The sequence below is a fragment of the Odocoileus virginianus genome, chromosome 32 (genome assembly GCF_023699985.2).
Source record: "Odocoileus virginianus isolate 20LAN1187 ecotype Illinois chromosome 32, Ovbor_1.2, whole genome shotgun sequence".
NCBI classification, from domain to species: Eukaryota; Metazoa; Chordata; class Mammalia; order Artiodactyla; family Cervidae; genus Odocoileus; species Odocoileus virginianus.
The window spans coordinates 18755521-18782850 of record NC_069705.1 but is presented as its reverse complement, the minus strand read 5'-3'; the positions used below and the strand labels follow the sequence as shown (position 1 = coordinate 18782850).

Below are 27330 nucleotides of genomic sequence, written 5' to 3'. Positions count from 1 at the left end.
GGGATTTAAAATTTTACACTTCCAAACAGCTACAGATATTTCTTTCCAAACTGTATTAGAAATGTTTGCCTTAAATCTTTTAAGATTATCAAAATGAGAAAACATTAGGCTGTCAAGAATCTGAAAGTACCTTCCTATTATACTGACTCACTCTTAGGGAGTCCTTGTCAGGATTCCTAGGTAGTTATTCACGGAAGCCGTTATGCAAATGGCTGGTTTTGTCAGGTAAACCGCGTTTAAGCAGAGTGAATGCGTGGTATTTTCCGCCAGCACAGAATAAGAGATTGTGTATGGGAAGAAGCACCGTGTTTAACCAGCACTAGTTCCCCTCCAATTCTAACTTTCTCCCGATGATTCTGTTATTGTTGTATAACCACAAATGAGACGTGCTAAATTATTTGAAATAATTATCTACTTTTGTCACACTAAGATTTCTACAAACATTATTTAATTGTGTGTGTGTGTCTATATGTTATCTGGGCTGGAGACAAATAAGTTGAGATGGTGCCAGAGTAACGTCATCTTTCATGAACACGACTGGCCATGAGCTGTCATGACTGTCATTTGTCAGACTGTTCGTTTTATATATAAAATAAATTTCTTAATGTTGTCCTTGAAGTGAGACTCAGTTTTAATTTAGAATGTTATATACCATTTTTTCTTTGATTTTCTTAGCACTGGTTTCTCATCAAGTCATTTCTGGAGATACTTTCTGTTTAAAATGTGTAATAGTACCTTTAGTGAAAACATGCTATCTCTTTCTAGCATATAAACCTTGGTTTATCACTGCAAAGAAAATGTGACTAAATAAATGTACCTACTTTTGTGTCTCATAAAAATGTACGTAAACTCAAAATATGGAAAATTTATTATTTTACCTCTTTTGGAGGACTACTATCAATAATAGCTTGCTGAAAGTATGTTGTTACTCTACTTCTTTATGTTGTTGTTCAGTAGCTAAGTCATGTCTGACTCTGCGACCCCATGGCTTGTATCCCACCAAGCTCCTCTGTCCATGGGATTTCCCAGGCAGGAATACTGGAGTGGGTTGCCATTTCCTTCTCCAGGGGATCTTCCCAACCCTGTTGTTATAAAGTAGCTGATTATACCACACTCCCATAATACTGAGAAAAAAATGAATATTTTATTGAATTAATTCAGTGAAAGGAAAACAGATCAAGTAAAAATCAAAATCTGCTTTAGTAAGCATAATTTAATATAAGAAATCTTTCAGATAGGTTTGCTTTTTTGCATATTTTGAAGTCATTTATAGAATCTTGAAAAGTCAGCTTTTATTAAAAATTTATCCGTTAGGAATAGTCTTGAAAAGAAATAGAAAAGAAATTTAAGGTAATACCACTTCTCATCAATTAGGATGGCTGCTATTTTTTTTAAAGAGAGAGAAAAAATAAATATTAGCGAAAATGTAAAGCAATTGGAACCCTTGTGCACTGTTGGTGGGGATGTAAAACGATGCAGTGGATGTGGGAAACACTATGGAGGTTCCTCAAAAATAAAAATAATATTACCGTGAGGTAGCAACTCAGATTCAAAAGAATTGAAAACAGAGACTCAGATATTTGTATACTCATGTTTGTAATAGCATTTTTAGAGCCAAAATGTAGAGGCACCTTAAGTGTCCATCGAGAAATGAGTGGATAAACTAAATGTGTTCTGTACATAAAGTGGAATTTTACTCTGCTTTTTAAAGGCCCACCACTCATTAGTCCAGTATTCTCATAGAGAAAAGTAAGTTCTTTGCATAATATAAAGGACTATATGTTTGATTAGTTTACTGTTGCTATTAATTTTTTCTTAGACTAATTCAAATAGCTCTCTCCCCAAAACTATTTGCTTTGCTTTCAGGGATAAGACATGTTCACAAAATGCTAAAAAGCAGTAGCAAGCCAAACTTTGTACTGGAAAGAACTGTTATATGCATGTGCTTATAATAATTGTTTTTGACCAAATTAGAATCATAACAGTTTCATTCAACAATTTCAAAATTGCCACATCAAATTTTGTTTTTATTCTGATTTACAATGCACTTATATCTGAATCCTGTCCTATTGGTCCCCCCACCCCCGCGCCTGCAGGGATTGCCTCTGTAATAACCTGGTGATACTTTCATTTTTATATCTAAAATTAGATACAGTAGACTCTCTCATTGTTGCAATGGAACTTCCTCCAAATAAGACACTTCTTTTCGGAAACACAGGCAGCTCCAGGGATGGGAATGTGGGATAGGTATGCCTTTTTTATAAATAAAGTTCATTGTGCACTTCTGGAGATATAAGAAAGAATATAAAATATGGTCCCTGACTTCAAGGATCTCAAGTTAGGCAAGGGAGACAGACCCACAAGTGATTTTTCATACAACATAGAAAGTGTTACGCAGCACAGAGGAAGGTGCAGGTGATTCTTTGCAGAAATAACTAAAGCCAGGAATTTGGCATTTACCGCCCCTGGGCTGTTCTCTGTCCACTTTTGTGACTTAGTATTTTCTGTCTAACATTTCTGTGTATTTTTCCATTTAGAATATGTTGTTTTTCTATACTTTTGATCAGCAGTGTCAGAAGAATATGGCCTAGACTAAAACCAAACAATCTTATTCAATTTCTCTCCTCAGTTACTTCTGGGGCATCTAAAAGCTTGGCAGAAAATAAAGACAATAAGCAAACTAAGGAAATGGAAAAAAAAATACAGTTCTTCTCTAGCTTGTCCTCAGCAACAACAGTATCACTCTACTCCAAGTAGACAGTACTTTCTTCTGAATCCATTGGAGGAATCAAGTGATCAGTATCATTATGCAGAACTTGAACATAGAAAATTATGATCTAGACTGAGGGTACAAGTGTGTTCGCCTATGTATGCACACTGTTTTGGTAGTTGTTTCTTAAAGTTAGACCTTGTATAACCTTGGAACCTTTTCCGGAAAACGATGATTTTCGTACTTATTTGAGTTTCAAGTGTGCCTTTTCTTTAATTTTCTAAGCTATTAATACCTTGCTACTAAAGAAGCAAGAAGACAGGAAAAGGAAATATTAATTTTAATAGATATCCCCAATCCACAGATGGTAGATTTCTGTGCTGACTTATTTAGTGTTTAGCTGGTACACTGGGTGGTTTATACACCTACACCCACACACATACACCCCACACACACACATGGGTGTGTGACTTGCAGCCCTGACCCTGAGCTCAGGTCGACGATGTCCTTATTAAGAAAGCAGTGGCAACTCAGAAGAAAGGCTTGTCTGCCACTTTTTCATAGCTGTGGTATGGCCTTGTGGAAAAACATTGTTTTGTGTGACCTTGTCCATGTCCTGTTGGAAACGGTTATTATCAGCAGAACTGACTTGCATATCCTCAGTGTTTAACATGTACTAATGGTAGATTCGATGGTCATGAGTTTGAGCAAGCTCCAGGAGTTGGTGATGGACAGGGAAGCCTGGTGTGCTGCAGTCCATGGGGTCGCAGAGTCATACACGACTGAGCAACTGAACTGAACTGAACTGAATGCTAGATTATTTTATTTTTAATTTATCTCAAACTTCATGCTTTAAAATACTGGCTGCGTGCATATTAACCTTCAGTCACATGTCATAAGGATTGCTACATTGCAGGGTTGGAACATTTCTGTGGTAGATAAAAATATGCCAAGACTGATAGGCATTTCATTAAATCATTGTTAATATAAAGTAAATCTAAAGTTTAAAATTAACAAAAACCAAAACACATCATATATAGTAACATTCATAGTTTGCATTATGACTTAGCATCATTGACTCATGGATATAGGTGAATCTAGCTACTAGGAAACAATAGTTATTAAGAAATATCAAATATCTATAGCAGGAATTTACTATACACAGACACACACACATATGTATCTTTTGGAATGAAATTTTTTCTCTAATGAGATTCTGTAAGGGTCTATCAATCTCAGTAAAGTTCTACCTCTTCACAATCTGGAGGAGGAGGGAGAGTTCATCTGCATAATTTTCTGATTATCTTACCCTGAATGGCTTTCACTGTTTCTTGGGAATTATTTAACTTTTTAAAACCTGTTTTTTTCCACCAGTTGATTAATGTTGTACATCAGTTTTTATAGCTTTCTGCTCATATTGTGATTGCAACTTTCTAAGGACCCAGCAAAATGTTTAGGACAGAAAAATAAAATGCCTCCCTTTTATCACTATGTAAAAGCCATTGTATTATAGAGAAAGTTAGTGGAGTATGGAGAAATCTGTTCTCTCAGATCTCTTAAATGTCACTTGTTTTTAATAAGAATTCTTTCACTGATGTTAATTAAAAAGAGGTCCTATCTCCCTGATGATTTACAGGGAGAAATAATAAACAATTGTCAGTAAAGCAATTGCTTTAAAATTTGAAAAGCATTGTCATCTTCGTCGTCATCACCATTATCTTGTGTCGAAGATTGGGAAGCATCGTTGGGTGTTTTATTTACATTATCCCTGACCCTCAGAGTAACCCATAAGATAAGCCTTATCTTTTTCATTTTACAATGAGAAACATGAAGCTGAGAGGAAGGTTAAATGATTTGTCAAACTCCCATGGCTAGTCAGTAGCCAACCCAGGATTGATTCAGAATATCTGGCACAAAACCTAATGTTCCTTTGGTATGGTTTACTGGTGATTCCCAAGCCAGACCCAGGTCATGCACCCCCTGCATATATGCACAAACCACCCCTGTCTTGATAAAAGTCATAAAGTTAGAGGAAGGAAAAAATTTAAAGATAGCAGTAATATACAATTAGAGCATTTTACCTTCTCCTTTTAAGTCAGTTCAGTCTTTTTTTTTTTATTCCAACATACCATTAATTCCCTATGCCATTAATTCACTATTTCTTTATGAACTTGCTTCCATAATTAGTCCATTGTTAAATACCTTGAACAGTTAGGAATATTCTCCTATTTTTGAAGCCAAATACAATAACTTCTTTTTTGGAGCCAAATTGTATATGGCTAAGCATTTTTCTTTTTGAGAACCTCCTCTGAAATACCAATAAGAGTAGATAGGACCGTTTGTATAACTGTAACCAGCACCTCTACCACCTTGTCTTTTTTAGCCTGTAAGCCAAATAGCCACCTTACTTCCTTTTTCTTTTTTAATTCTGCTGATACAAAATGAGTTTCCATGTGCTTTTCTATAAATTTGTCACATTGATTCATTGAGTTTCCTGTCAAACCAGCTCCAGAGTAGTGAATCCAGGCTACTCTTAAGCCAGTTTTTAGTCTTTCTTGACTTACATATTTGAACAGTTGTGTGTGTTTTGTTTTGTTTTTTTGACTCTAATATCAGGACACTACATTGATCCTCCTCATTCTTTATGTTCTTTTTGTAATGTTCGCCATCAGTTGCCATTATTCTGTATCCTAAATTCAGATTCTTCAAGACCAGATATTGTTCCTCCATGTTATCTAGATAACCAGCTCTTTTTTTTTTTTTTTCAAATTTCCATTTCTCTCAAGTTAGTCAGAAGGAAGAAATGATGAATTTACCAAGTCCTTTGGTCTTTTGCCCAGGACTTTCAGAGTCACTGGAAATCGTCTGTGTTTCTTTTGGTAAAGTTATTCATCTCTACAAGATTCAGTAAAAGTGGTTAGTGGGGTATGATACACTTTCTAAGATACTCAGTCACTTCTTGGTTTGTACGTTTGAATGAGGTAACCTAAAAAGCTTGTGCTGTCCCTATGAGTCATCATTAACCATACTGGTCCCTTTCTCTAAATGCTGTAGCATATTACAAGGACTCTTCAGCGCTTAATGCCTGTGAATTGTCGTCAGTTATCACATACATCTTTAAAAGCCTTAGATTACCTACTAAGATAAGCCTCTTTTTTACATTATTCTGCTCATTAATGTTCAGTACTTATGTATTACCCACCTCTAGAGTGTCTAGCGTTCTCATCAACTTTATTATTGGATTCTGCTCTCCTCCCAGCTTCGTTCCTACCTCTGTTTTTACTACTCCTTCTCTTTTACTGCTCCTTCTTCCATTTCCCTTTCCCTATTCTCTCTCCCACCCATCACTCCACTCCTGCCAAATAAATGTCCAGAAGTCGTGCTCTGAACCAGAAGTTGCTTATACCCAGGAGAGCCCTTCTTAGGTCACTCAAAGAGAAGGTGCCCCTCCATAGTGAGTGTTTACTCAGTTTTATAACCTTCAGCTCAGGGTAGTTTTAGATGCACACTCTGCCGGACTGTAGCTACTGGCCACAGCTGGCTATTGGACATGTAAGTGGGTCTAATGCCACATGTTGAAATGATAATATTCTAGATATACTGGATGAAATAAAATATTAAAATTAGTATTCTCTGGTTACCTTTTTTCCAATGTGGCTACTAGAAAATTTTAAATTATGTATGTGCTTTGAATTATATTCCTACTAGACAGCAATTTTTAGACAGTCTAAATTAAAAGGAAATACATAAAGAGATTCATTAGCACAAAGAAAACGAGGAAAATCAGTTACACATGAACAAATAATAAAATGCATAGCATTCTGGAGCCATTTTGGATTGGCACATGTCAATATGCCCAGAGCGCTTTGTTATATTATTGCACAGTCTGGTGGAGGTTGAAATCAGCCATGATTTGTCAAGAAATGTTAAATTATGTTTGGAATAATCCATTTTTGAATGCACAGAAGTGTTTAATATGTTTCAGAAAGAAATTCCCTCAAGAGCAGAGGAATTAAAATGCTAAATTAGCAGTTATGTTGAAAACTTGGCTATCTAGAGTGTTTTAGTCCTTGAATTTTCCAAGAGAATTAATTTTTATGGCTGCAGCTTTTTTAATAAGGCTAAGTGATAATTTTTATGTGAGAGTAGTTGATAAATTTGCGGGAGCAAAGTCCCTAAAAGAGTAAAAGTACCAAAATATCAAAACCACTTTTTTTTTCAGAAATGTTTCTTAATATTTGATAGGAAGTGTTATATTTATATTAAAATTATTTTTAAAAGAATTGATTTTTGTTGTTTAAAATTAGTACATGAATTTGATCTCTTCATTCAAGAAGCTTTTGTATTTAATATCTGCAATCTCTGTCTTTGTTCATTTACATTTAGAAATGGTAGTAAGTGTTTCTCAAAGGCAAATTCTACAGTAAAGTTATAGATAATACAAAACTAAAACCTAATCATGGAGAAACAAATTAATGTTTTAAGCATCATGGCAGGGTTGTATGCATGAAGTGATATTATATCACAGGTTAATCTAAGCAGCTTTCTAAACGAGGAAGTTCTGAATAACCATCTACTGAAAAGATAGTAACATTACATAAATCTAATTTCTGCTAAGAAATTCATAATAGCACACACAGAAGACATGGAATGTTGACACAGATTTCATTATTATTGATGTAAAACTGTCTTATATGTGTTTCTGATAGAAATGTTGCTGCCCTGTTTTGCTGGGTGTTTACAATAAAAAGGAACTGAAAATAGACAATAAAACTGACACTAAGGGGTAGAGTTAATATAGTCCAGATAAGAAAATTAAAATGTACAGTTGTGTGGTTTCTTGCCCTGGCTACATAGTAAAGTATATCCCAGTAAGATGTGTAATTTTAAGATTATCTGAAATTGAACATCTACTTCTATTTCTTGGGTTTGTTACTTCAAATAAAGATTTTTTTTCTGATTTACATTTTGAAAGACTTGAAGCAATTTCCCAAAATAAAATGCTGTGAAATAATTTTCCCCCCAAATTGCAAATATATTCTCATTTCCTCAACTTTAAAATCTTTCCTCCATATTTTTCTGAAATAATAAGCATCCTTATATATCTCCTCAGTTGAACAAAATAAGAAAAAGTAGATAAAAGTATTAGAAGAAAATCAAAATCAGTAGTTATCATGATAGTACACTAACCCATTACATTAACCTTAGAATAAGGAAATGAAAATGATTAAGTAAATTAAGTGAATGTGCAACTGTATTGAATTTTTTTAAGCTAATATTATGCTCAGGAAAGGAGCAAACTGGCCTTCCAGATATTATACCTCAATAGCTCTCTTATAGTCTTCCTTTTTTTTTCCTAAAACTATTTCTCATGGAGAACATTTTCTTTAATATGCCTGGAACACCTCCTAACTGAACTATGAACCCTCAGTGTCTATCTTGGAATAGACTGTGCAAAAATCAAAGACAAATTAAGTTTTTACAATTAATAATTATTTAAACTATTAATGGCTATATTATTTAAATAGATTGTTCTAATTTAATGGACATTTCTCAATATATGTAGTCTGAGTCCGTGATTATATAGCCATTAAGTAGAAGCTGAATTAACATGCTGCTGCTGCTGCTGCTGTGATCATGTTCAGAAAGATTATTGAATGAAGTATTAGTCTAAGATTGAGAAGTAAATATTTTAAAATTTACTTCTAATTTATAGCTATGTTAGATCATATCCCAAGACTGACTCCCTGTTCCTATTCCTTATAAAATCATGTTCAACTCTACAACCTAACATTCAGGATCCTTTAAAATGTAGAATAAATTTACTTTTTAAATTATTTTTCAATGCTCCCCATTCCACTTCATCTTCCCAACATATACTCTAAATTTGACATCAGTCACTTTTCTCCAAATATGTATTCCATTTTCCTGTACTTCTTTCCTCATACTGATAATTATCTAAACTCTACTCCATCTCCACATGTTAATACTTGCCCAAAACTGTGTGGCCAAGGTTGTGTATGTCTTCATGAAATCATCCCATATTATTCCAATTAAAAATACTGTCAAAGGGGATATATTCTAGTCTGAGCTTTGCCACTACCTAGTTTTAAAATATTAGGCAAATTATTTATTTATTCTGGGTCTTAACTGAGTCATGTATAAAATAAGGATATCAAACTAATTTAGCTTGCCAAGCCTGCCTTAGAATCAACGAGTGTAAGTCAAAGGTACTTTTTTTTAACAGTAGTTCTTAACCTGTAGTAACTTCACAGACTTCAGCAATTCTGTGAAAACTCTAAAACTGGAGGCAAAAGTTTGAGTTTATCTTCAAATGTGCAAGGAATTTTCTCCCTAAGGAGAGGATCTAAAGCTAGTTTCATTAGCTTCTTAAAATGGTTCATGAGGCCCAAAAAGTTAGGCTCTATCATTTCCCTGATCTAAATCTTTTATTAACACAGACATACTCAAGGGCTCTATCCCTCTCTCACTGTCAATGGTAAATACCTAAAAGCTTTAAGAACATAGTGCTTAGGTTTGTTATCCCCTATAAGAGGTCCTCAACCCCTTTTCCTTACTATACCTGACAGTTACGTGCACATGTGATATGCTTCCGTCAATAACAGTTGTGCACTGCAGCATTCTAAATAAGTTCTTAATTATTTATCCTATGGATTTGACACCATATCCTACAGGTTTGCTACCATTCCTTGCATGCTAGCTCCAATTTCATCACTTCTGTCCTACTAATTCCAAGTTTCAATACGTGATTCAGTAGTAGCTGTAGTATACTTGGCATGTTATAGATAGTAAATATTTGTTAAATGAATAAATGAATTTATTCAAAAGAGAGCTAATAAAAGAATGGTATTTTAAAAAAGAGAGTTTGCATGAGAAAGATTATGCCCAGGATAAAATACCATTACTCAGGTTGCACTAAGGTTAATTAACTCTAACTGTGAATAAGAGATTTAGTGATACTTGAGGGAAGTATAAGAAAGAAGAGTAGTTAAGCATTTCCAGCTTAAAGAAGTAAATTGTAATTGCTGCTTCCTGACATGACCAAAATTGCAGTTACTGTGTCTTTCAGAGACTTTGTTAACAGGACAAAATATACAAAGAATAAAATACAATCCTACACAATAATTACAATGAAGACAGGATAGTTCTTACATCATTCATGCAGTAGTCACTTGTACTTCTGTGTTAACTTTAGTTTCCTTAATTTTTTATATCTAATGTAAGAAGGCAACAGTCTGACAATCCCAAATAGGTATCTCTCCAAACTCCAGGCCCTCAGTAGGCTGATGCATTGAGAGGCCAACCATCCTGATAAGAGCAAGGACTGCAGGAAAGTAATTTTCTTTTCACAGATAACAATTTGATACCTATAAATCAAAATATGCTTTGTTCATGTCGTCTTATAGCTCTGAGCTCACAGGTACAACATACAAAACAGTCCTTGAATGAAGAGGTCAATTTTATTAATATATATTCTGTCTATTTAAAAAAATACAAAAGCTAGAACAAATGAGCTATGAAGAACTAAAAGCTGTGCAGTTAACTCAGTTTAGATGAATTCTCCTCACAAAAAGGCAAGAATGGGATTTCTAGCTGTGACGTGGGATTTCTAGCAGTACTGTCATATTTCCCATTAGTCAGCTTCTTCTCTTTTGTTCTTTTTCCTTTCTATAGATGGCATGTTTATATTCCAGAATTAAGAATTTTTCAGATTTTAAAAAAGATGTGATTTGGCAGTTTCTTAGAAAGTTTAACATTTACTGTACATTTTAGCACCCCCACACTTTTAAGTATTTGCTCAGGGGAAATGATGACATAGGTCCATACAAAATCCTGCCTGAATTTTTAGTAGCTTTATTCATGATCACAAAAGCTGGCAACAACCCATATATCTATCAGCTAGTGAATGGATAGGCAAATTCATGTGCATTCATTTAATGGAATGCTACATAATCAAAATGGTCACATACTGATATGTCCTTCTCCAGGGGACCATCCTGACCCAGGGATCCAACCCACATCTCTGTGTCTCCTACATTGGCAGGAGAGTTCTTTACCATCTGAGCCACCGGGGAAGCCCCTTTTTTGGCCAGTGTGTGTTTGTAGTTATGTCCCAATTTTTAATACTTAGATTTTTAACTAACAAAAAATACCAGTGAAAAATCTTGAGTTACATTCCAAATACAATTGACGGTAGCCTGCCAGGTTGCTCTGTTCATGGGATTTTCCAGGCAAGAATACTGGAGTGGGTTGCCATTTCCTTCTGTAGGGGATCTTCCCAATCCAGGGATCATACCTGGGTCTCCGCACTGCTGGCAGACTCTTTACTGTCTGAGCTACCAAGGAAGCAAATGCAATGGACAGAATGTCAGAAATAGGTATAAATTATTTGAAACCCTGCTTGTTGTTGTTTATTCGCTAAGTTGTGCTTGACACTTTTGTGACCCCATAGACTATAGCCCGCCAGGCTCCTCTGTCCATGGGATTCTCCAGTCAAAAATGCTGGAATGGGTTGCCATTTCATTCTTCACTGAAAAACCCTGCTGTTGCTAAGTCGCCTCAGTCGTGTCCAACTCTGTGCAACCCCATAGACGGCAGCCCACCAGGCTTCCCCATCCCTGGGATTCCCCAGGCAAGAACACTGGAGTGGGTTGCCATTTCCTTCTCCACTGCATGAAAGGAAAAGTGAAAGGGAAGCTGCTTAGCCGTGTCTGACTCTTAGAGACTCCATGGACTACAGCCTACCAGGTTCCTCCGTCCATGGGATTTTCCAGGCAAGAGTAATGGAGTGGGTTGCCATTGCCTTCTCCAGGAACCCTGCTAAATGTCCATAAATGGGATATGTATCTAAGATGTTGCTGGGGCTAAGTGAAGACATACTACTGCATACAAAGAAACTGGTTGTTAACAGTCATCTATTGACCGCATTATTTTCTTTTTTTGTAGAACCTTTGTTATGGATGTAATATTGTGTTTTTGAAATGTTTAAGGACATTTTTTTTTGTTAACATGTGTAACTATTGTCATAAATATTATGATTTAAGATAGTATAGTTGTATTTGGTGGGGCTGGTGAGCTTCTACCTTTGAAAATTGATTTTCAGCTGCCCTGCAGGGATTGGGACATCTCCATTTTCCTAAAAAATTGGAAAATTCTGTTCCAGCTGTGCTGTTTGGACAGCATAGCTTCAAGTTTATGTTGCACAGGATGAATGTTAGCTAATTAGAAAGGTCAAAGTTGTAGAAGACGAAAGATAGAAAGGATCTCCACCAGGAAAACACTCTGTTGACACCTAAAATTTTAAAGCCCCCAATTTTCCCATGTTTAGCACTGATGTGGAGTGTTTAATTTGATCACGATTCTAGATTTAGCCAATGTATGGACTTTGAAACCAGAATCAGAATGAGCAGGAAGATTGATAGGGTTCAGAAATAGTAAGTAGGCATTGAGAACTTTTAGTACTATGGGATTTTTTTTTTTCCCCCTAAAATTGTCCTGAAAATGTTCATGAAAGATTTCAGAGAGAGAAGTAATAAATGCAATTAACAAATAATTGAAATAAATAATTCAAAAAATAATTTCAGAGAGGGAAGAAGTCAGGTCATTCCTAGGGTCATGTTTCTGTATGGTAGATATCAAAGACCTAGCTTAACATCTTGAGATTAGATTATTTCCTGGTGCTTCAGTGAAATTCCTTCCACAGCTACATAACTGTTTTTAAATATTCAAATCTATTAGTGAAAACACAATGGATTTTGTCACCTTAATTGATATTTTATTTCCACATATTGGCTGTCAGTTTAGTTACAAGAATCAGTTCATCTCTTGTATTTGTTGGCACTTTAATGAGAAAATATCTATATGAGAATGATCAATTCATGGGTTTTGGCATTCAGCAATCTGAGTCCCTAAACTTGTTAATTGAGATTCTTGATTGAAGACTTTACATAGCTCTTCTCTTGAGCAACCTAAAGCATAAGAAATTAATGCATCCTATGGGAAATGCAAAATGCATTGATCATTTTAATAGACCTGGAATACATTTTCTTCATTCCTGTTCCTTTGGTCCAAAATTTTAAACTAGAATGTAAAATTTACATACTTACTTTTGGGTAGGGGGGCCCACATTTACAAGCTCATGTGAAAGTTCACTACTTTAAAGTAGTTTTGATGGAAGTGTTTGGCTTATGTTATATAAATATGTTCAGCCTATTTAAAGCTAGCTGTTGTCATTGTTTTTAGAACTATTTTATTGCTGTTACTGTTCTGTTACTCTTTTCTTTTGTTTATGTCACTTCTTCCAAAACTCAGATATGGTTAGTTTCTGCTCACATGTTAGCATTTTTCAGGGCTTGACAGATAGTGAATAATACTCAGTGAAACCTGAGACAGTTTATTTAATTGCCTTGGCATCAGTTTCATTAACTGTACATGAATATGTGATGATCCCTTAGGAAAGCAATTCTGAAATTGGGGATGAGATGACAGGAGAAAGGTGACTTTCAAATTACATCCCCTCTCATTGCATCTAACAAGAGATGTTACTGATAGGCATGTATTATGCGTGGTTTCAAAGTAGAGAAAAGAAAGGTTGCAATTCTTTTTTAGTCCTTTATTGCTTCTAGAATTTATGATTTCTCTGTTCATAATCTTTCCATGTTATTCCACGTCAACAAAAGCAAATGACTCATTTTTAGAAAACTTAGTCTGCTTTGAATCCTGTCAGTTGCTGAAGAAAGGGACAAAAACACTTTAAGATGTTGAAATTGAGATAAGTCAATAATTATGACTTCTGTTTATTGATTCAGTTTTTCATTTTTATTCACAAAGTAATTTTGCCTTCACAGTAAGTGAAAGAAAAGTTGTTTCTACCTACCTCAGAGAAATACAAAGGGGAGTTTTACTTTTAACCTTTATTTATTAACTTTCATTTTTAACCTTCTTTCTGACAACATACTCTTTTTAACACATTAACTCATATCCCTGTCCCCCACTCTGTGTCTGTGTCTGTGTGTGTGTATTTATCTTCCTATGCATCCTGTCAATACTTATACTAATAAACCATTTTTACTAATAAAAACAGCCCAGACTTTGGAAAGTAAACTTTGTGGCTTGCTTTTTTTTTTATTCCACTTATTCTAATAAAAAAAAAAATATTTTAAGCCATCTATTTTGTCCTTTCCTGAATGCTGTTATCTTGACTATAATTGCCTGGTTTCCTTTCCGGCTGATCTATTGCTAGCCTTTATCTGGATGTGATTAAAGAATATAAATGCTCCATAAAGCACCAGAATCTCAGCCAGAATATTTTCAGATTCGCAGCTAAAATGAAATAGAACAAGGGGTTTAGCTGTTAAGTAGCTTAGATTTGTTGTCAGAGTGTGTGAGGGACTCTAAATTCATTATGCTAGTTGTTCCTACAGTGTAGCATTTGAAAAATAGCTTCCACTGTTTATGGATTGTGGTCCTCGGGCACCAGATAGTGGATGTTGGGATGTATTGCAGAAAAGCTGATTAAAGTACTAGGATCTCTAACCGCAAGAGTACAAAGTCGTTTGTAATACCTGAGTCTGGCACCTTTGGGTGTCATATGTTTCCTTTTGAAAGCTTTGGTTTATTATCAGTTTAACCATGAAGGAATAACTTTTTTTCCCCCCCAAGAAAAGTGCCTTTTGGAGAAAACATCAATAAGCTATACTAGATGAGAAGTTTATGTAAGAGGATTGATTTGAACTTTGAAGATCCCAAATTCTGTGTGATTTTATTTCTTAGGTTATTGGAATCATGCTTCACTGTGACTTTAATTTTAATAGTAGCTGCTTTCAGTTCTCAATTTCAGATTACTGTATCTCAGGAAATGTATAACTTACTCCAAAATATAAGCTATGCCAGAATTTATTGTCTTCACCTCCCATTACCCCCGCTTTGGGCCACTTTCCTCTCCAACAAAAAGTTCACTGGCATGGAATATAGAAAGACTTTAATCACAAAACTTTTACAAATCTTTAAATATACTTTGCATTCTCCTTGTTGAAATATTTCAGTATTTTCTCATTGTTTTCAAAATAAAGTTCAAACTTCTTAGAGTGCCATTCATGTGATCTTTCTGTTTCCTCTGTCTAGTTTTTACCCAGTTCCCTGTAAAATGTCCTTTTTTCAGGTTTAAAGTGGCCATTTCCGCTCTCATTTCTTTTCCTTTGGTTGCTTCCTTCTCCCCCACCCTTTATCTGAGTATCACCTGTTCTTACTTTAAAAACCCTGCACAAGTTTGCCCTCTTCCAGGAAACCTTCCTTGAACTACGATTAACTTGCTTCTTTTTTATCCCCTTTAGACTAGCCTTTAAACTCTATAGCACTCTGTAAGACTCATTTCCTACTCTCATCATTGGTTTACTTGTTTGTCTTGTTTAATAGACTATTATTCCTTCAGTTCAGAAATGATAGTGTCTTTTTCAGTTTTGAATCTGGCCTATAGACCTTTCAAATAAATGTTTTTTGACTAAATTAGTGACTTTTATAGTTAATTCCATAATTTCACTTACTTTGCTCTTGATTCTTAAGGCATTTTGAGGGTATGGGTCGAACCATTTTCTCAAAAGGATCTTAAATTGACTCACTTCCATGTTGCCACCTGAAATATTTAATAAGGGTAGATTTTTTTGTCTTTGGAAAGATAAGAACTTTATTTGCTAGGGGATTATAATATAGGTTTCAAACTGTCAATCAGTTGAAGAATCTGGGATGTAATATATGGAAATTGGAAAGGCAAACTCTTATTGTGAAGCAAGCATTCTAGCTTATTCACATATGTTGTTGAACCCATGATTTCATTGGTATCTAAAATTCCTTTAGGAGAGAATAGATATTTAACAACTTTTTCCTGATTTGAAAATTACTGCTTTCAGTTTCTAGATTTTAATAAAATCTTAACCCAAGAACCAAGAGAAATGTTTAAACTAAGAAAAAATTGCTAATGAAGGGTTATAGAATTTAAACATGTGCTTAATGGTCCTGAAATGTCCTTAAAATATTTGCATCAGTATTCCACATTCTGTAGCAGAGCAAACAAAATGCAAAGAAATTCATGTTTATAAGTGATAAGATTTTGAAAAGTAATTTAAGCTTATTTCTTAATAGAATTATAACATCTTAATCTAAAATTTTATTTCTTATACATATATATGTATATTCACTTAATATTTACCTTCATATAACTATTTGCTTAGACATTTTATATAATTATTTCTTTAATGATAATGCAAACTGAGTCAGCATATTATAGCTGAATCATGGTCCTCGCTGTTCTTTTTATTCATTCAGTGAGCAAACTCTATATTATTAAAATTCCTTGTCCTTCAATTGTGCTGGCAAAGACTTGCTTTTTAGTTCTTGAATGCCCTAAGAAATTTGTGTTGAAAATTCTGAAGTATATACCTATTTTCAGTCTTTGATATGTTAAGCAATAGAATGGAAAAATATTATCCACATCTTAATAGATGAATGTCTGCTTGTTCTCAGAGACCCTAGTCTCCTTTTAAAAAAATATTTTTAAGATTTATTGTTTTTAAAATTTGGTATTGAATTTGCATAAAGTGTAGATTGCAGCATGCTAGAATATTATTGTCATTTAAGAACGTATTTATGGGTTTTTAGAGCACTGCCTCCAAGGGATTCTTAGCATTTGGTACGTACTTCACGTATTTCTAGTCTACAGACTTACCCTATTGAGGCAAAGGCTTCGTGATCCTGATTTTTTTTTCTACTGCTATAAAGCTCAGCAATGGTAATTAATGGTTGTGTGGGTTGTGTTTTTTTTTGTTTTGTTTTTTTTTTTTGAAAAAAACTTTCCATGTCATTAAAGTAAAATTGAGGATTTTTGAAGACTAGTAATTTGTACCTTTAAACAGCCACATTATTTTGCTTTTGTCTCAGAATGTATTATGCTTCACAAGTATACTGTGACAGTCTGAATAGAAAAGGGGGGAGGGGACATTGTCTTCAACTGGCATGCTGTTATCAGAGGGAATGTGTTTCTGGACACGAGATTTAGCATTCATTGGTCGTCTGAAGAAAGCTATTTCATCTGAGGATTGGACAAGAAGCTGCGTCAATTTGCTGCCCGTCTCCAAGGCACTGGTGATGCTGCCTTCACAAGCTGGCTAACGTCACGGCTCCATCACCCAGCGGGGTGTGGACTCTCTTTTTCTGTTCTTCTCTATTTAATTCTCTATTGCTGCCTACTGCATTTCTTAATCTGTCTTCTGCCAAATGCTAACAGCATGATATTTTGCAATCATCTAGGTGAATACAAGAAAGACGAACTCCTAGAAGCTGCTAGGTAAGTGATTCCATTCATTTTAAGTGAGTATAAGGCATTTAAGGGAGAAAAGGGGGAGGGCAGGTAGAAGACTATAAAAATTAAAGCATGTTATTGTCTTACTTGGATTTTATGCAATAATGTGGCTAAGACCTTATACTAAATCTTTGTATACTTTATTTTGCACAGTTAGTGTATTAAATGAGACTGTCTTTCAATATGGTGATGATTGTAAGGTTAATTTTATTTGGAACATTTCTTAAGGTACCTGCAAACCCGAGTTGCCCAGCTTTTCAGTTCATATTCTAGGAGTATTTAAATAGCTATATCTGTATTTTTCTCTGGAAATTTTTCTAGCCAAGCTTGAATGAGGGGCATAAAGTAAATGTTAAAATTCTCATCCATTTTCTTTTGTTCTTGGTCATTTATAATTTAATTGATTAGCTTTTTAAAACATTTTGTAAGTATATTTAACTCCAGTGTTTTAGATCACTTATCAGACTAAAGTTTGTTTGTAATTAAGAACATGACTTTATGCAGATAAACAAAACAAATAATAATGTAGAAAGCTCCCTTATCTAAGATATACCACTGTATGATGATTAACAGGAATTAATTAGGAATATATTGATTGAATTGAATGAAGTATAGCAAAAGACATTCATTCAGAACCATATAAAAGAAATCAAAGAGGTCATATGATTTTCCATCCTGTTGTGAAAAATATCCATAAATATTCATAAGAAGCACTGTAAATTTTATAGGAATTGACTTACTACCTTTTTGTAGGAGTGGTAATGAAGAAAAACTAATGGCTTTACTGACTCCTCTAAATGTGAATTGCCATGCAAGTGATGGGCGAAAGGTAAGTCATTTAAGATGTAAAATTCCCCTTCAATGATTTCTTTTTGCTTTACAGTTAAAATTTTTGAAGTTGGCATATATATGTGTGTGTGTATACATATATATACACACACACATATATATGGCTGCATTTCACTGGCATCTTTTCACTGTAAATGAAATGCTGTTGTATCTGTTATTGGCAGTTGTGACATATTCATAGAGCTGGTGAAGCAAGGATTTTAAGCATCTTCTCTTAAATGTCAGACACTGAAAGTTATTTGTTAAATGGAACTGCAGCTTTTTTGGTGATAACAATTATAACAACATATATTATTTTCTGTGTGTGATAATGAAAATTAAAAATTTTTGTTTATGTCCTAATTACCCATCTTTGTTAGGATATATGTATTGTTTGTTTCTTTCTGACAGAGGAAAATTTGTTTACTAGACAACCAATACTTTTTCAAGCTGAGAAAATGCTAATGATTTTTCAGGTCTGTTCTAACAGCCCTGCTTTCCCCCCCCCCTCACTGGCTAAGTTTTCGTTATTATATATTGAAAGAAAGTATATTAGAGCAGTGAAAAATACCTGTATTAATATACACTTGTCATAGGTAATATATGAAATGTGCAGTTGTTATCTTCATTCTCTGCTTCGTATTCTTGCTGAATTTAGACTGAAAATGTAACCCTTTATAGCCTTTGGTATTTAACTGCAAAGTTTTGCAGTGGTTTACCTAAAAGTACTTTGAACTATAAAGTCTCTTTTAAATGATGATTAATTTTTTAATGTTAACGATGGCTTTTATATTTTTAAAACCTAAAACAATTTTAAAGTACACTGTAGACACCGAAGAAAATTATCTTGTACCTAATATTTAAATAATTAACTGCTTTGGAATTACTTATATAAAAAATATGCTATGGATGGTATCAGAAGGATGGTACCCCTTAGAAATAATGAACTGTTTTGCATTTTAAAAAATCATTTTTCTCTGATAATTTTATAGATTAAAATTATTAAGCTTTCCTTGACTGCCTGCACACTCTTATCCCTATTCTAATGAAATTCATATAATAGTGGCATTGAATTGAATCCTTCTGAATATATGTTGTTATTGAAGATGACTTGAATATTATTTCGCATGACCTAACATTTACCCATCTAACATGTCTCCATTTATCTCTGAATAAATGGAGAGAGACTTCTACTTTCCTGGAAAGTTAAACTGTGTATAAATTAAGCTATAAATTAGCAAAGATTTATTCAGTACTATGAATGACTTTTGGGAGATGTTTTCAAATGATAACTGCTCATTTTCTCTTCAGTTTTGAAGTTGCTTTGGAAATTTTAACTTTCTTGAGTTACTTTGAGTTCCAGGTTTTGTTTGGATCCTCCTAGTAGATAGGTGACTTTTATCACTATGCAGAAAAAGACCGTCTTATCTGTAAGTGCAGCTATATCTTAAGACAGAATTCTCTGAGAACCCAGCCTGCTTCAGTTTCTCACAGCTGTTTTAATATTACAAAATTGATGTGAGATTACTGTAACAGGAGTCAGTTTCTATCCCAGCCTTATTTCTCCCTTCCTCACCCTTATACCTTGACAACCCTATTTCTGACTCAGTAAATTATAATAATTAAGGAGCGTGAACTCTGATAACTTACAAATTACTTCTTCTCTCTGCCTCAACCCTACACAAATAGATAGAACTTCTTTATTTTTTCTTCTCCCCAAAGGAGGAAACCCTTTCCTTATTCCTGTAGCTAAAACTAATACATTCCTCATTCAAATTCCTATGGTTCTTTTTCTGTATCACTCTGTGGCATTTACCACAGAGTTCTTGAATTGTAGTTATTCATACATATCTTTTTCTTCTACTCGTCTATTAGCTCTCTTTTGTACCAGACCATGCCTGGCACTTTGATGTAAAAAGCTTAGGCTACGAATATGCTCCCCAATGAACATAATTTTATCCTTCGAGTGAAAAAAAATCATCTGTACTCTTTGCCATATAGGAATTTAACTCAGAAGTGTATCAATGGGAAATTGTGTGTTTTCTGTTACTATATATTATTACTAGTATTATTTTGTTAATTTATTTTTGAGTAATTATAATACAGGGGAGAATTATATATCTTAATAGGTAGAACATTTTAAATGTCTCAAATATTATTATTATACTGAAGTCTCGTAACATATAAATAATGCAATAATTTTCCAAAATGTGCTCCTATACTTTTTTAGATTATCGATTTTCTCAAAGTATCTAGAAAAAGAAAATTAGACTTAAGCATTTATTAGGTTTTGGTGCTATGCATAAAACATAAAAAATCATTCAATACTGTTCATTGATATGCAGAATGCAAATAAAATTTCATGATTAAAATTGAATAATGTGCGTATTTAGATATTACCCTACTTTATGGCACAAAGCAATTCTTATTAGATGGACCACTTGCACTGGAGCCATAGAATGGTAGATAACCTAGGTGCTGAGGGAGGCTGGGAAAAGATCCTTTAGCTATGAAAATCTCTTTGTTTTCTTGCTGTTGATGTCAAGAGAATGTGTAAGCAAATCTAGCTGCTAAATTACTAGTCTACGTGATATATTCAGTATTTTTCCAGGCCATTTAATTCATTTGTTTATCTAGAATTAAGGAAGTCAGATTGTATATTAACAAGAGGACACAGATGTTTTACTTATGTAGTAAGGTATATGAAGTTTCATTTCTTGACTTTGCATTTTAGAGCACAGTGCAGAATCAGATTCAGTTTAAAGGTTTTTAAATGACTGTCTTACTGCTTAACTGAATCTTTGGTTGGCTCTGTTACTATGATTCCTGGTTTGTAAATTTTAAAAGCCCATGGAAATGTTAGTTTTGAAATGTTTTTAGAAAAGAAGTGTTCCTTATACACTAACTAGTAGGTGGAGAAATTGCCAAGTTTTATGTGGGGGTTTTAGACTTCAGTATTCCTTTTTCAAGTAATATGTGGGCTTATACAATGACAGTGTAAATTTTAAATAGTCCCCTAATTCTATACTGTGACTTTTTGATTATCTAATTAAGTAATAATCTGAGCGGTTAAAACTTTGATTTCCAACAGACATTTGGTTTTCTAACCTGTAGAGTCTGAAAATAGTGAATAAGGTTTTAAGTAATTCGTATTGTTATATTTTATTTTACATGTTAATCAAAGCAGAGCTTGACTCCTCTAGAGATTTCCAGTTGTTGTTGTTTTCCCTAAAAAGCAAAGGCAAAAAAGTTTTTAGTGATGTTTTGTTTTAAAATGCTGCTTTCATTTAATTATATGTGTATTCTAATGCTGGCCATTTTAGAAACATAGGGCATTGATATAGTTAGACATAGCATTCCAGTTTCCTATTTTGAATTGTAGTGACCAGGTCCTTAAAACAGATTGCTTCCCTTCTATAATTCCTGTATTTTTGAACTTATGTTTCTTGTCCTTTAATATCCCTTTACAGCATTTTCTGTCAAGATCAGATGTTTTATTAGCAATTATCCAAATATTCAAGTCTTGTTTGATATGTAAATTTAAGATGGTGGTCATCTTATTTTTCAATATTAATTTTTATGAGGATTTTACAGTGCATGAAAATATATATTTGAATACATCTCAAATTATTCCAACACTCAACCCTTTTCAGAATCCTTTTAGGTCTCTCTGTGTCCCTTTCCTGATTGCCTTTATCCCCTTCCAAAATAAATATCCTAAATTTATCCCCTCCTTATAACAAGGAATAGGTTGGAGTTTGACATTACTGCATGTATTCCAAAATATGTATCTTTGCATGTATTTTCTATGCCTACCATTGCTGTAACTGTACATCACTAAATATTGAAAGTAAGTAAAGTTTGGTTGGAATTTTTATTTTCATTATTTTCAGTGTGATTTCTGGTGGTTTCTCTCTGCTCCTTTTGTTCATTCAGTCAACACTCAATACATACCATGTATAGGTCACTATTCTAGTGTCATGGGAGCTAACTGTGTATTTAATATTATTGGTTCACTCGGAGTTCAAAATTGATGGAATGATTAAGATACTATCCTAGACATTGAAGCCAATGCCTAAAAATGTGATTCCTTTTGCTGTGATAGAGTTATAAAATGTAGATTTGAGGTGAGGGTTTTTTTCCTAGCTCTTTTATTTTGACGGCATTAGTATTTAGACATGTATGCTCTTCTGTAAGAAACCACAAATTTAGATGAAAGACAACTGGAGAAGCATGTTTTAAATTCAGAAAGATTACTGAAGGGTTTCTTTAAATGTCAGATTTCTACTGTGTAAATGTTTGCTTCCATAAAATAGTTAATAATGAATAACACTCTGGAAATGGAGAAAAGTAAAGTGTTTAAAAACTATTTTTTAATGGAGATCAATCAGAAATAAAGTAGAGTTTAATACCATCCCTCGAAGATACCATAAAAAACTGTGTGATACAGTTGGAAGAGCAAATAGGCTTTGAGGCCAAACAGATGAATTCTATTCTCTGCTTATCTACTTTCTAAGCGTGTGGCTATGGCACTGCAGTTTTCAGTGTATTCTTTACCAAATAGGGATAATGATGCCCGTTCCACAAGACATTTGAGAGGATTAAATGAAATTATGTGATTAATATAACCCACAGTAGAACTTCAGTAAATTAGATCCCCACTTCTTTGATAGATTTTTTAAAGCTGTTCAACATATTTAGAATGTACATATACATACTTTTGGAGCTTCCCAGGTGGCACAGTGGTAAAGAATCCACCTGCCATTGCAGGAGACTCAGGGGGTGCAGGTTCAATCCCTGGGTTGGGAAGATCCCCTGGAGAAGGAAATGGCAACCCACTCCAGTGTTCTTGCCTGGGAAATCCCATGGACAGAGGAGTCTGGCAGGCTATAGTCACAAAGAGTCGGAGATGACTGAGTAAGCATGCACATACATACTTATGAGTACTTTAACATTCCCCAGTTCTCCACTTAAGTTGTATATTATCCAAGCTCAGTCCTAGGTGGCATTTGAATAAAATGTAGGTTATCAGGTAATCTGTAACACGTTCAATTGAATCAATTATCTTGAAACTTGGTCTTTGTCCCTTGCCCATCCCATATCGCATATAATAAATATATTTTTGCAGATTATAAATTGAGAAATGTGATCATAAGACACATATACCCATTTTAAGAATATCTTTATTAAAAATTAATATCTGGCTGAAAAATAATGCCATGATGTTCATTTGAGTTCCATAAAGCATATCCAGTGAGGTACAAAAGATAAATAGGATTAGTGCAATGTTTTTTGTATTCATACTTAAATTTTAGGATTATATGAATTTGTCATATTCTAATACAGTGTTCTTGATGAACAGCTTTCTTCTTCAGTGTAAGTCTTCTCTAAATAGCATGTTGGAATGGATATTAACAATCCTCACGTTGTTACTTTGAAGATCCCTCAGTGAACCAGGCCTCTCATTATTTATGATCTTGACTGGTCCATTCCCACATAACCTGTGAACAACGACTGGGACTGCTTTGATGAATAAAGTTGAAGTGATGCTATGCCAGGTTTGGGACTAGCCCGTGGAATTGGCCTAGTAGCTGCAGTTTCTTGCTCTTGGAATGCTCTTTCTTAGAACCCAGATGCCACACCGTGAGGAAGCACAGGCCGCTGTGTGGAGAAGTTCATGTGGAAGACGAAGAACTGAGGCCTCTAGCCAAAAACCCGCACCGAGCTTGGTTAAGGGTCTGAATGACTCCTTTTTTTTTTCTTTTTTCTCTATGTTTCTTTTCTTTTTTTTTTTTTTTAATTTTAGTTGGGGGCTCACTCCTTTACAGTATTGCAGTGGTTTTTGCCATACATTCGCATGAATCAGCCATGGGTTTACATGTGTCCCCCATCCTGTACCCCCTTCCCACCTCCCTCCCCATCCCATCCCTCTGGGTCATTCCAGTGCACCCTGAGCACCCTGCCCCATGCATTGAACCTGGACTGGCGATCTGTTGCACATACGATAATATACATGTTTCAGTGCTATTCTCTCAATTCATCGCACCCTCTGTATGACTCATAACTCTCCGCGTGTCCTAGACTTTTAGCTTCAGTTGAGTGTCCAGTCTAGCCTCCAGGTGACACTAGCCATCCTAACACCTAGTTCATACCACACGGAACAGAAGAGCCACCCCAGTAACCTACCGTTTGGGGGTCCTGTGTTATGTACTAGTAGCTAACTGAAATACCCCATGTGAAAATACAGCGTAGTGCCTGTTACATAACTCAGTGCGTATTATCTGTTAGGCAAGAGAGTTTGTGTTTTTTCTCAGCTGGATTACTGAAAATGGTTCTTGCATAGCTACTTGGAAGAACAAGTGAAATTTTTAAAATAAATCAGCTAACATATTTATTTCTTTTGATATGCTCACTTATTTTATATTTATATCTTACAATTTAAGATACTTTCCCCTCAGAATACAAAAAAAAAACAAAAAACAATTTATGCACATCTTTTTGGGTCGTGGCATTGTAGGAAAAAGCAGAACATTGAAACCGAAAGACCAGGTTTTAAGTTAAAATCATTACTAACTGTGATTGTGGCAAGTTCTTTATATCTCTGAGTTCTCAATCTTTTAGCTTAAGAAATGACAGGTTTGGGCCTCATGAACTCAGATTTACCTTTCAGCTCTAACATCTTAAGATTTTTATGTGTTTTGTTGTTTTTCATCAGAGTTAATAATATAGAATTGGACTATATAAGAGTCAGTAGTATTACATGAGATAAAACATACCTGATATCTAGAATAAAGTTTACATACAGCATTTTTCACCTTTAAAAAAGTCTTAGTGTTACCTGAGGGCACATGTGTATATCCCTGTGGCTTTTAGTGGCCTTTATCATCCTCCTCTGTTCTTGCCAAATCTTGATTTGGAAAAGGGCAGAGCATTTTTTAATTTCCAGCTTTTCTGGCTCATAGTTTAGATGTTGCTTGGGATTATAGGAAGGTCAAAGTGCAGTTAAGTCTGTATGAGGGAACTCTTCAAATACTTTAATTACGTATCTAATCGAATCACTTCTTTAAAGTACATCTTACTGAGTAGTGCGTGTCGTACTGTAAGGCAGAAATCAGTGAGAGCAAGTGTTCTTGCCTGCTGGTGTTGGGATATACTGTATAAAATCTTTCTGCCTGTGTATATTCATTTTATAACAATAAAGGCTTGAAAATGCCTTCTTTATTTTTCATTAGGGAATCACTTCTACTAAAACAGTCTCTATTTGTCACGCATGACATCTCTACTGGTGAAGGTAATTAGTACCCATGCCAACCATGTTTTGTTTCTCTCTTTGAGAAAAAAGTTTTTAGTAGAAAGGGATATGTGTAAAAAAGCAGGTGGTAAAACAGGAATTCAGTTTAGCTCAGCTTAGCCACCCTCTTCTGAACTTTGGTTTCTCCTGTATGCTCACGCTAAGTCTCTAAGTCGTGTCCACCTCTGCAGCCCCGTGGACTGGAGCCTGCTGGGATCCTCTGTCCTTGGGATTTCCCAGGCAAGAATATGGGAGTGGGTTGCCATTTCCTTCTCCAGAGGATCTTCCCGAGCCAGGGATCGAACCCACATCTCCTGCATTGGCAGGCAGGTTCTCTACCAGTTAGCTACCAGGGAAGCCCCTGATTTCTCCTATACTCATATCCAAAAGACCCAAGTTTCCTGCAGTTTTCAGTATAGACGAGTTGAGGGATAAAAAAAAAGGAGTGAGTATGAAATCATTTTGCTGTGAGTATGATTCATTATTAAAATTCAATTTAGAAGTGAAATTACAAATGTGACACTTCAGTATAGCCTTGTAAGAATCTAAAGTGATTCCTCTGTCTCTCCAAATGAACCGAACTTTATAGGGTAGGTTAAATTACAACTGCAGCAGTAGCTTGAAAAACGTCCATCTGGCAGAGTGTTAGGGGAATGGGAGATTAAGAAGAAACAAAGCAGGTCACTTTAACGCTCTTCCTAGTTCCTCAGTAGTGGGATTGTCAGTGGTGTTATTTACAGATAATTATTTATCAATTATCACATGATAAAGAGATTTTAAAATAGTTCTCTGATGATTATGATTGGTTATGATCGCTTTGGCCTTGACTGTTTAGTTAATATCACTTGAAGTAGAGTGTTCCCCCATCAGCTCTTAAGTCCTTTCAAGTGAAGGGTGAACCTTAGTCTGTGAAAAGGCTTCCTTAGTTACAAAGAAAGTCTGGTTTCAGAAACTCTTCTGGCCTGAGAGGCAGCAAAAAGTGGAGGCTTCATTATGGATTGAAGAACTTTGATATTATCTGTAGCTTTGGATTGGTATTACGAGAAACAGTTGTTTGGCCATCATATAAAAACAATGTAAAACAGCTCATTCATTGTGTACCACCATCTGGTGCCTCAGTTAGCTCGGGCTGCCATAGCATAGACTGGGTGGTTTAAACAACAAAAGTTTATTTCTCCCAGTTCTGGAGGCTCGGAAATCCAAGATCAAAGTGCCAGTGTGGTCATATTCTGAGGAGAGGATCTCTTCCTGACTTGTGGAGGGCTGCCTTCTTGCCAGGAGAGAAAAAGAATTCTTTGCTGTCTGTTTATAAGGGCACCAGTCCTGTCTAGAGGGCTTTTACCCTCATGACCTCATCCACCCTGATTACCTCCTGGAAGTCCTGTCTCCCGTCTCCTGGAATGTCCCGCCACAGTGAAGGCTGGGGCTTCAGCATATAAACCGGAAGGCTGGACCCAAACATTCACCTGGGTTTTTTGTATGCTGCCTTTTTTTTTTGAAGTATAATAATTGCTCATGAAATCTTCCCCCACACACAAAAGCATATTCTTCCATTCTTCAATTCCTCAATTAATTTAGAATTATAAAAGGAAATTTCTAAAAGTATTAAGAATCTAAATAATATTCTTTTTTAAGAGAAGACTATTTTCAGTGACTAATAAAATGTCCTCTGATAAAAATGGCATCAAGAGTAAAACTTTAAAAAAACCATAAATACCATGCATGATTATTTGAAATACATATTTGGGTAATCAAATTAGTAAATTTGGAAATCGACTAAATATTAAATACTTTATATGTTGATTTTCCCTTTTGTAAAGATATTTTTATTTTTCAATACTAACATGATAATCCCCTACTCGGAATACCATAAAAATGCCCATTAAAGTTACCTCCTAGTTTCTGAGAGGGCTCAGAATTGAGTGAGGTCAAGGAATCACTTCTTTTTTTAAGAAGTCCTACATTCTTAGGGAACCCTCCTCCATCGTTGGTGGCTATGTAAATTGGTGCAGCCACTATGGAGAACAGTGGCTTGGGCAGGAATAGAGCTGGAAATCTTCGCACTTGGCTGCCTCTGGCTGCTGAATTCATATGTGCAAACTCAGAAATGACAGGACTTGATCACTG

General features: G+C 34.8%; 1 protein-coding gene across 2 annotated transcripts in view; it reads left to right on the top strand.

Annotated features, from left to right (window-relative positions):
- The window catches only part of TNKS (tankyrase), a 153473-nt gene that overhangs the window by 60497 nt on the left and 65646 nt on the right, over positions 1-27330 (top strand). For both annotated transcript variants that reach the window (XM_070459944.1, XM_070459943.1), the window contains 2 exons: positions 17033-17069; positions 17838-17913. In XM_070459944.1, coding sequence (XP_070316045.1) covers positions 17033-17069; positions 17838-17913 — 113 coding nt within the window. The remainder of the gene's footprint in view (positions 1-17032; positions 17070-17837; positions 17914-27330) is intronic.